Source organism: Mastomys coucha, unplaced genomic scaffold (assembly GCF_008632895.1).
Source record: "Mastomys coucha isolate ucsf_1 unplaced genomic scaffold, UCSF_Mcou_1 pScaffold11, whole genome shotgun sequence".
NCBI classification, from domain to species: Eukaryota; Metazoa; Chordata; class Mammalia; order Rodentia; family Muridae; genus Mastomys; species Mastomys coucha.
This window is the reverse complement of record NW_022196893.1, coordinates 13929218-13940074: the sequence shown is the minus strand read 5'-3', so window position 1 is coordinate 13940074 and position 10857 is coordinate 13929218. Positions and strand designations below refer to the sequence as shown.

Sequence of the window (10857 nt, the reverse complement as noted above, 5' to 3'; positions counted from 1 at the left end):
AAAAAAAAAAAAAAAAGAAAAAGAAAAGAAAAGAAAAAAGAAAAAAGAAAAACTAAAAAGTCAACATTGGACCAGAGCTTCCTGGCCTCTGTGGGCTGCCTTCTCCACGATACATCCTGTATGAGGAATAGGAAATGCTGTGCTCACAGACAGACCCAGGCAGGAGAGAGAGGGTGGCTGCACCTGGATGGGGCAGCTGTTGCCCCATGGCCCGTGCCTAGAGTTTGAGGCTGTCCCAACGTCACTGGTGTCAGATCCTGGACTGTCCTTGCATGCGGCTACTTCCAGGGGACCTATGGCTGTCCTTGAACTCACTTCCCTTGTCTTTCAAGTGCTGGGATTACACTCAGGAGCCTATAATCTCATCGGGCTTGCTCATTGATTACCGGGTAACAGTCTCACTACTGAGTGACAGTTTTACATCAGGGACCAGGATGCAGCTGTGAGTGAGACCTATGGGCTGACTGTGGTGGCAGAAGAGTCAGGCAGTGAGCTGTAGCTGGGGTTCATGATGTAGCAAATATTCTGACCAGCCTGGGCTAGGTACTTCCTTAGGGAGACTAGCTGATGTGACCGTGAACAATTCCGGGTCCTCTGGGCCTTGGTGTCTATAAAGTGAAATCCATATGCCACACCATGGACCAGGGGGACACTTGTTTAGCATGCATGGGCTGAGTTCCATACCTAGCACTACGACACTGAATAATGCTATGGTAGTTGTAGCGGGGCCTAAGGGGCAGGTTTTCAAACTGTAAGGTGGGTGAGGGAGCCATGAAGGCCTTGGGTTCCAGTTGTAGGCTGTCAGTGGGTTTAGGGACCAGAGCAGGATAGGTTTACTGCGAGAGAAGCAGAGCATCTGGGAGAGGGCAGGACAGCAGGAGAGCTGTGGTCAGGCGGGCACGGGATCTCACTTTGACTCACCTGCTTTCTTGTTCTACAGCCTGGGACTATAGCCAGGGCTTCGTAAATGAGGAGATGATCAGGGACCACCTTCCACCTCCTGGGGAGGAGCCGCTGATACTGATGTGTGGACCCCCACCGATGATCCAGTTTGCCTGTTTGCCAAACCTGGAGCGTGTGGGCCACCCCAAGGAGCGATGCTTCACCTTCTGATGGCAGACGCTGACCATTCCCGTGCCTGCTGCTCACGCACTCACCACAACCGCCTGTCCACCCCTTCCTTCCCCACCACTGTCACTCACCCTGACATATGCCCACATCCATGCTGGGGCCTGGGTTCAGCCTGGCCTGCCCAGCCCTGGTCATCCTGTTGTACTGGCCCCTGAGGGGCCCCTCTGGGAGCAGGCCTGTGTATCAGGTGGCTTCTGTTGACCACTCTCTGAATAGGCTGTCTGGTACTAACTGGCCATTACCGGAGATGTCCCATGACCACCCCCTTACACACACACACACACACACACACAGAGGAAGAGGGAGAGAGCAAGAGAGTGAGAAAGAGCGAGAGCAGAGTGAAAGAGGAGTGAGAGAGAAAGAGGGGGGAGGGAGAGTGAGAGAGAGAGAGAGAGAGCGAGAGAGAGAGCAAGAGCTGTCAGCACCCTGTCTGCCCATTGCCATGGACCACAATCAATAGAAAGGAAATGAAAGGTAAACAGTTACCTACAGTCCTAGGAACCATGCCTGCCACCTAACTACCTACCTGCCTTAGGCCATAGCCTGGCCTGTGCCCATAAACACTACATTAGACAGTGACACCAGAGGTTCTCTTAGGGTGTCTGGCAGTGACAGGCCAGCCCACAGTTGCTGGGCCAGCCCCCAAGGGGTTCCTTGGGGCAGCACGTGGACCCTTCTAAAACCACACTGCCCCCCCCCCCCCCCCCCACGCAGTCTTGAGGGCCCTAAGTTGTCAGCCCAACAGAGTTTGGTAGACCTTGGGGTCCTGCCTTGTGTCTCCATCCCACACCTCCCTCCTGTCTGGCCCCCAGCTGGGGGGGTTCTAACCAGTGCCTCTTGTCTTGGAGACAGACCCAGTGCCTGGCACTGCCTTCAGCAGGCAGAAGGCAGCCTCCTGCACACTGGCTTTTTTAGTCATTTATGGGCAAAAAGAGTTAAAATAAAACTTTGCAAATCCTGACCCTTCTGGCGTCTCTCTGGGGATCACCAGGGAGGGGAGGAGGGCCGTGTGGGGGACACGAGTATTTTGTTTCAGATATGCATTTGCATTGCCTGTTCGGAGTGTGGACAGTGGAGAAAGACAGGGAGCCCAGCCTGGTCCTGTCTGTCACTGTCCTGATGACGGCCATTCCCAGGTCAGGACAGTCCTGTGGACTGTGGGAGGCTGGCTCCTGCTCTTCCCAGGATGCTAGTGCTTTCCTGGGATGCCTCTGCTGTTGCCCTCCCTCCCCTGACCCTTGGCTCTGGATTTTGCTGGGAAAGATGCTAAACTGATTACATTTGTAAGATGGTCACTTAAAGACAGATCAGGTGGAAGCACTGGCCATTCTTAAAACTGGGCAGCAGGAAAGCCACCTGGCTTAGGGTTTCTATTGCTTCTAGGAAACACCATGACCAAAAAAGTTGGGGAGAAAAGGGTTTATTTAGCTTACACTTTCCATAACACTCGCTGTTCATTATTGAAGGAAGTCAGGACAGGAACTCAAACAGGGCAGAATCCTAGAGGCAGGAGCTGATGCAGAGGCCATGAAGGGGTGCTGCTTGCTGGCTTCCATGGCTTGCTCAGTCTGCCTGCTTATAGAACCCAGGATCACCAGCCCAGCCATGGCACCACCCACCATGGGCTGGGCCCTATGCAATGGATCACTAATTGAGAAAATGCCTTCCAGCTAGGTCTCACCGAGGCATTTCCTCAACGGAGGCTCCTTCCTTTCTGATGACTCTTGTGTTAAGTTGACACAAAACCAGCCAGCATGCCACCTCCGAGATGGTTGGGTTGTGAAGACCTCGTCCTCACAGGACGATGTTCAGGGGCAGATGTTCAGGTGGTGAATGTGAGTCGAGAGCTCTATGGTTGGAAGAAGCTGCTTCTAAAAACTGGGGGAAGCTGGCGGCTGGAGAAGCTGGGGGGCTGACTAGGAAGTGTCCGCTGCACAAGCGTGGATAGCCTGATCATAGAAGCCGACTGTCATAGAGGTCAGTGGAACTGCCCCCCAAAAAGCCTCACTCTAGTCCCAACTCCAGAAAGTCACCAAACATGGATAATCTCTATATATTAAGGGGATTTGTTGGGATGACTTACAGTCTGTAGTCCAACTCCCCAACAATGGCCAGCTGTGAATGGGAAGTCCAAGGAGCTAGTAGTTGCTCAGTCCCACAAGGCTAGCAGATTCCAAAAGATGTGCTGGCAAGTAAATGCGAGCAAGCAGACGAAGAAAAGCGAATCTTCCTTCTTCCAATGTCCTTACGTATGTAGGTCTCCAGCTGAAGGTGTGGCCCAGATTAAAGGTGTGAACCACCAGGCCTGGATCTGGGACTTTGTTTTGTCCCAGGCTGACTTTGAACTCGGAGATCTTGCTTTAGTCTCCTGGGATTCCTAGCCACTATCCCTCAAGATCTCCATGCCAACATCCAGGTCAGAAACTTGTATCTCCCAGCCTCAAGATCTGGATCACAGATGAGCCTTCCAACTCTGGATTGTAGTTCATTCCAGATAGAGTCAAGCTGACAACCAGGAGTAGCCGTTACAGATGATTTCCTTATAGTCCCGTGTACTGGAGGAAAACAGATATTTTAACAACTTCACTGTCGAGAGGAGTCAGGGCCTTATAGTCAAGACCTCTGGCCTGTTCCTGTACTTTGCATGGCTCAACTGGCTCCAGCAGTGAGGCTAAGCCTTTGCCCACCTTGGGATTCTTTTCCTCGTGTTCACCTAGTGGTGGAGGGGAGTTCGTGTGTGTGTGTGTGTGTGTGTGTGTGTGTGTGTGTGTGTGTGCGCGCGCGCGCGCGCGCATGCTGGTGGTCTCTAAAGTAAGAGGACGCGTCTAGACCCACCCCTAGTTCTCCTACCAGGACCAGGATGCTTCTCCAGTATCAGATGTAGTGCTGAACCCTAGGACTTTGCTGGATCCTGCCCAGCTTTCCATTGAATCCTGGTCTCCCTCCCCCCTTTTTTAATGGCTGACTGGGAAGTAGACCCATAGTTCAGCCCCTGGCAGTAGGGACAGGGGGTTGCTGTTCTAGAGTCTATGTTCTATGAGGGCAGTCCAGGTTGATCAATGTTCCAACTTTACCAAGGCTTCTGTCATAGGGCACTCCAAACTAGCAGCCTGGGACTCCTGAGCCAAGCTTGTGAGTATTCTTACAGGAAACTGTAAGGCCTTCCTTTCATAACATGGACATTGTCAAGGTAACAGGAGAAACTGACTGACCCAAGAGCATCAGGTTCTAACTTCTGGGAAAAAAAAAGTTCTGCCGGGCAGTGAGGGAGAGGGAGGCGGATTTCTGAGGCCAGCCTGGTCTACAGAGTGAGCTCCAAAAACAAAACAAGAAACCGCCCAGTAGGACAGAATGCAGCCATTGAGTGTAGCTACTAAACCTTCTATCCTTTTAGCTTTTGGGGGACGGGCAGATCACATACCTAGGCATCCCGCAAAGTAGGCGGGTCGCCTTAGATGGTAACCTTTACCCGCTCAAAAATTCGTCTCACATAAGCAGTGAGGACTCGGGCGTCACCCCGAATCGTTATTTTCCTTACTCATAAGTTTAAGGCATGAGGAGTGTGTCCACGTTCCTCAGGGGTAAGAAGTTATATTCTCATTTCAGGCATGGTGAGCGTTCGATCGTCCGTTTGACTCACAGTCTTGTTCTCTTGGTAGTTCTTTTAGTGACTTATGATTTCTATCCCTTTAACTCCTTATTGGCAAAAGGTGGATGGGAGGGAGAAAGAGTCCGTAACGCTCCGAACTTCTACATGCAAATTAGAAGGAGCGTAGCAAAGAATCACGGGAGGGGCTCCACCCCTTCCGTGTTGAGCTTCGTTCGAGCTGTCGCGAGAGTTGGTCGTCCGGGAGTCGGAAGCTGCTCTCACCTCCGGCCGAGGGGCGGGCTCGCTGCGGACGGCCTTTCATCCGCTCTCCGCTAGCTTAGCGGCGCAAGATGGCCGATATCTCGCTCGACGAGCTCATCCGGAAGCGCGGGACGGCGACCAAAGGACGGTGAGCGGCTTCTTCCTTTATTGGAGTCTTGTGAGGCTCGCTGCTTCTTGGGGTTCGGGGGGACGGAGGATGGAGCCGCCCGGGGTGCGACGCCGCCTGCGCCCGCCCCCTGCGTCCGCCGCGCTCCTTATTGGCCGTCCCCTGGCGGCTGGGCCCGGGAGGCCCGGGAGGTCCGGGAGGTCCGGGAGGCCGATCGCGGCGAGCCGAGGGCTGGGCCCGCCCGGGCCTTGCTTCCCGGAGGCCGGGGGTCGGGGGACCACGGTGGCGCAGTCTCTGCTCGGCCGTTAGGCCCTGGGAATTACGAGGGCAGAAGTTGAGCGAAGGAGACCCCAGCCCAGAGCCGTACGTGGCCGGTTCTGCTGGTTCTCCTACGCCACTGTGGTTAGCCCGACCCGTTTTAAGCTGAGAGCTTTTTCAAAGGCCAAGTGCCTTGTTCCTTTCACTGTAATGTCTTTGAGACGGACTCACACCTAGCCGGGGCAGGCCTCGAACTCGCTGTGTCTCTGAGGCTGGCCTTTAAACGCCACGATCCTCCTCCTCCCATTTGTCAAGTGCTGAGATGACAGGCGAGTTTGTTTCTGTTTGAGAAGCTGGCTTCCTCATTGTTTGTCCAGGCTGGCTTCGAACTCCTGATCTCAGTCGATCTTTCTGCCTCAGTCTCTTTGAGTAGCTGGTGCTCCAGGCACCAGTTTAATTATCTCCTACCCATTTCGCAAACGGGAAAGCTGGAGCCCAGAGAGAAAGCCTTTCCCAAGGCCACAGAGTGCCCCTGTTGACTGAGTTGGCCTCAGGCAAAGACAGGAAAACAGTTCCAAGAGGGTGCATTGGTGTTCTTTGATGTATGCCCTGGAGTCTTAAGGGACACATTCAGACTGAGCGGACTCTTCAGCCATTTTTAGCTCTTTTGGGTTTTTTTGAGACAGGGTTTCTCTGTGTAACCTTGGCTGTCCTGGAACTCACTCTGTAGACCAGGCTGGCCTCGAACTCAGAAATCCGCCTGCCTCTGCCTCCTAAGCGCTGGGATCAAAGCCGCCCGGTGACACATTGTTTTTTAAAGACAAAACAAATTTCATGGGTGCTGGGGAGGAGGTCACACTAGTTAGGAGTTCCAGGTGGCCTAGTATGTATTTTCTTGCAGAGGTCAGCAGAGTGTTTCAGACACTATATGACATTATTTTATTCGCACTTCTTCATGGTTATTTTAGTTTCATGTTAAGCTTGCACAGACATCAGTTATATTGGTTCATATGTCTGCACCGAGGTAGCGTCATAGACATTCCCAGAAGCAATTCCAAGGCGGCTATGGCTCTTGGCCGGCTGAGAACTGTTTAGACCAATGGTTCTCAGCCTTCCTAATGTTGTGACTCTTTAAGACAGCTCTTCATGTTGTAGTGAGCCCATCCATAACATTATTTTCTTTGCTACTTCATAACTAATTTCCATAGTGCTATGGATAGTAATGAATCTGTGTTTTCCGATGGTCTTAGGTGATCCTGTGAAAGTGTCCTTTAATCCCAAAGGGGTCTGTCTCTACGGATGGGTTGAGAATTGCTAGTCTAGGTGGACACAAAATATGGGACCCATTCATTTTATTAACACCACTCCACTGTTTTCTCAGCTGTTGTCTGTGAATATAACTCTCACGGGTCTTCCCACAGGTAAATGGTATGGGGTTGGTTCTGGGTTGTCCAACATACCTGAGCCTGTCCAGGCCTTATAGGTTGCCAACTGTTACCATGTTCTGCTGTTAGATGTCTCCCCTTGGTTCCTGATGCCATGCCATCTATAAAGTCTTATTTGGCTTGTCCTGGGATGTGCAGTCTTATGTGAAGCAGTGGGGACAGCTTCAGGGAGGAGAAGTGTGCATCTTCATGGAGAACAACAGATTGTGAACCAGCCACACACACGTTCCCCCTGCACATAAATTCTTGTAATGGTGTTTTTAGCATGTCCTTCAGAGAACTGCTTGTGTATGAGAGGCCGTGTTTTGTTAGCTGGGACGTTGCTAGGACAGTACTTGAGCTAGTCAACTAAAGGGCTCAGGTTTGAGGTGACTGAGTGGAGAAGTGAAAGGACAGAATTCACCCTTACAAAGGAACTGCCCTACTTCCTACTTGTAGGCCTCACCCCTAAAGCCAATTTAGCTATGAACTCATCAGTGGAGTAACCTGTTAGTAGGGTTAATCCTTCATGAATCAGTCACTTCTTTTATCTTCTTCTTTTCGAGACAGGGTTTCTCTGTGTAGCCCTGGCTGTCCTGGAACTCACTCTGTAGACCAGGCTGGCCTTGAACTCAGAAATCCACCTGCCTCTGCCTCCCAGGTGCTGGGATAAAAGGCATGTGCCACCACTGCCTGGTGATTCAGTCACTTCTTAACAGCACCATCAAGCCAGGCATGGTGGCACACACCTTTAGTCTCAGCACTAGGGGCAGAAGCAGTTAGATCTCTCTGAGTTCAAGGCCTGCTTGGTCTACATAGAAAGTTCCTGGACAGCTAGAGCTACACAGTCCACCCCCCACTCCAACATAACATAGAACCACCATGTAGAAACCAACCCTTCATTCTAGATCTGAACCATAACTTTAAGTTTGTCCCATGTTAGAACTGAGGGTGGTAGAGCATGCGTATAATCTCAGCACTGGGGAGGCTGAGATAGAGGCCCGTTGCCCAGCATGAGCTGCGTAGACCCTGTGTCAGAAAACAAAGACTGTTGAGGAGTTCAGAGAAAGTGGGGGGTGTCGTGGTGCTTTCCTTACTGGAAGAGAAGCCAGAGACTGCATGGGGAAAACTAGGTGAGAAGGCTCTGTTGTCAGACGTGGTCAGACGGACATGGTTTAGTTCTGCCTCACCTTTCCTGTTGCTTAACTGCCCCTTCTCTTTCCACATGTATAGAATGCACCTATTTCACCAGGACAAGTGCTCACTAGGTAGTGATTTTCTTTCTGTCACTTTTGAAGGCTTGAAGAAAAATATGATTTTTTTTCAGTGTGAAAATTTTGCTGTTATGTGAAATTGGATTAGGACTGGAGTATTCTGAGTTCAAGGCCAGCCTGGTCTACAGAATGAGTTCCAGGACAGCCAGGGCTACACAGAGAAGCCCTGTCTCTAAAAACTAAAAAAACAAGGCTGGAATATTCTGGAAGACTTGAAGGCAGTGCAAGGATTAAGACTTCCTGACATTGCAGTTCACTTGCACAGTCAACACACACTAGGATGTTGTCAAGTTCTGGGAAGGGTCTGACCAGTCTCAGTGAGGAAATGCCATTTTCCACAGGAAAGATTTGTTGAGTGGTATCTAGAAGGAGCCACTCAGTATTATGGCAGTTTTGGTTTGGTGTTTAGTGATTAGGCACTCGCCTCCTGGTAGGTATGACAAAAGCCAGAGTCTCTGCTAGGGAAAACAGCCTTCTTAGGCTTGCCTGCCTAGTAAGCCCTCCTCACTGCTTACCACAGACTCTGCACACCCTAAGGCACACATATACAGTCAGGACCTGCGGAGGGCTTGCAGTCCGCGAGCAGTACCAATCTGGGAGCAAAAGCCTGTGTATGTTAGCCAGGTTGGAGAGCCCAGCACGGACTGCATTTGTGGGGCTGATGTCTTCCAGGGCAGAGAAGTCAGTATTACCTAGGCCCCTGTTATCATGAAAAGACACTTTGATGAATGCGTATTTGTAGAATGGGAAGACATTCTGTTAGCACCGTCCGCTAAGTGACGCTTGATCTGTCTCTTGATGCGACCCTGCTCTCCTGCCCACGCTTGTTTCTTCTGCTAAGTCTATGCTGGCATCAGCTGTAGTGCAGGTACAGGCTGTGCCCTGTTGACTTCTGCCTTAGATGTGAGAGTCTCGGGTTAAATTATATGAGGCAGCCCTTCTCTTTAATTTGATTGGTCTAGTTAGACTGTGCTAGAGTTGATTAGCTGAACTTCATGCCCCTTTTTGAGGAGATTTTGGAGCAGAAGTGGGTGGAGGGAAGTGGATTTAGGTTCAGACCTACCGTGCAGACCTGGCCCCATTGTTACTCCTTTTGATAGAAGCTGAAGGAAGTGTGGCTGCAAACACAAACAGCAAGGGGGAAGAAAAGTTTTCAGTAAAGGAATATGTCCTGGTGTCTTGTCTATTACTAATTTGGGCTAAACTGTTTTGTCTTCTCTATAAAAATTATCTCAGTGCTGGTCGGTGGTTAAGAGCACTGGCTGCAGCTCTTCCAGTGGGCCTGGGTTCGATTCCTAGCTCCCACATGGCAGTGTACAACTCTATAACTCTAGTCCCTAAGGATCTGACATCCTCTTTTAGCTTCCCTGGGCACTGTGTGCACTTGGTACCCAGACATACATTCAGACAAACCCATAAAATAAAAGATAAATAAAATCTTCAAAACAACAACAACCCCTGCCCCCAAGTGATCTCAGGGCCAGGAAGATCAGCAGGTTAAAGAGTCTGTCACCAAGCCTGACAACCCGAGTTCCATCCCAAACTCCTGAAAGTTGTCCTCTGAGCTCTCCCATTTGTGCTGTGGTACATACATGGCCACATACATATACTTTTTTTTTAAAGATGTCAACGTACATATCTGACATACATTATCTAACATACTCCCTATCGTGTGCTTAAGTGTAACTCAGGGCTACCTTCATGATCCTCTTTTGTGTCTGACATCTGGAGCTGGCCTTGGCTCTGTCTTCCACAGAACAAGAAAGGCAAGGCATTCCTACTCCTTACACCCTCAGTGTACGCCAGCTTCTACTTGGAGAATAGGAGTGGGAAGGGTCCACTGGATGTCTGCCTTTCATTTGGTCTACAGTGTCCCTTCCCAGGGTCTCAAGGTCCCAAGGTCTCTTGAAAGCTATTGCAGAGTTGCACTGCAGATCTTGTCCTAGGTGGTGCAGCTAAGAGTCCTACTCAGGACAAGAGAGAGATGGCTCAGCTGGTAGCACTGTCTGCTCATTCAGAAGTCCTGAGTTCAATTCCCAGCAACTACATGGTGGCTCATAACCATATATAATGAGATCTGGTGTCCTCTACTGGCCTGAAAACTTACTTATAGGCAGAACACTGTCTACATAAAAGAGAAAACAGAAGCCTTGCTCAAAGGGACCCTCCCTTACCTTCCAAAAGACAAAACCAAACCAGCATGGATTTAGGAAACACAGTAGTCCCTAAAATGGGATGTGAGGCTGCAGGCTTAGAGATGGGGTGAGACTAAGACACCCCACCCACCCACCCCCATAGCAGAGGGCTTTGTTAGTCTTCAGCAGTTCTTGGGCAGGTAACATAATTGACTGTTTGAGGAGGCCTGCCCCTAGCTTTGAGCGTTTTTTTGAAGAATTCCAATGACTAATGCCTGTGTTGTAACCCGTGCTGCTGCCTGCTGGGATGAATAGCTGTCTTTTCATGCAGAAAGAGGAGATGTGATTATAAAAAGCTGGGACACAGAAGCTCCCAAAGCTGTGAAAGGAGTTGAAAGAATGCCTGTAACCAGGGAATGAATGCATCAAAGTGCATCCTGCCAGGTCCTCCCCTCCACAAACGCACCCTAGGTGTACAGTTGACAAGTAGCACACATGAAGGTGGCCTCTAGGGTTATGTGACATGGCTGTGCTGAGCTGTTTTCATTACTGACCTGACCCTGTATTTCTCAGTACATCCCTGTCAACAAGCAAGGCATTACTATAGATTAAAATGTCAGTCCAGGTTGTCCTGGTGACTTCTTCTTTTTTTTTTTTT

The 10857-nt window shown here is 50.4% G+C and overlaps 2 protein-coding genes and 1 non-coding gene across 7 annotated transcripts in view; 2 read left to right on the top strand and 1 right to left on the bottom strand.

The window, feature by feature from the left end:
• Nucleotides 1–2092, top strand: part of LOC116076798 (NADH-cytochrome b5 reductase 3) — a 20861-nt gene extending 18769 nt beyond the window's left edge. For all 4 annotated transcript variants that reach the window (XM_031350740.1, XM_031350763.1, XM_031350757.1 and 1 more), the window contains exon 9: nt 941–2092. In XM_031350740.1, coding sequence (XP_031206600.1) covers nt 941–1113 — 173 coding nt within the window. In that variant the 3' untranslated portion in view covers nt 1114–2092. The remainder of the gene's footprint in view (nt 1–940) is intronic.
• Nucleotides 2093–4536: 2444 nt separating this feature from the next.
• LOC116082933 lies at nt 4537–4686 on the bottom strand. The gene has a single exon (XR_004115541.1). It is a non-coding gene; the product is annotated as a U12 minor spliceosomal RNA (small nuclear RNA).
• A 268-nt stretch (nt 4687–4954) lies between these two features.
• Poldip3 (DNA polymerase delta interacting protein 3) overlaps nt 4955–10857 on the top strand; it is a 27045-nt gene continuing 21142 nt past the window's right edge. For both annotated transcript variants that reach the window (XM_031350728.1, XM_031350719.1), the window contains exon 1: nt 4955–5129. In XM_031350728.1, coding sequence (XP_031206588.1) covers nt 5071–5129 — 59 coding nt within the window. In that variant the 5' untranslated portion in view covers nt 4955–5070. The remainder of the gene's footprint in view (nt 5130–10857) is intronic.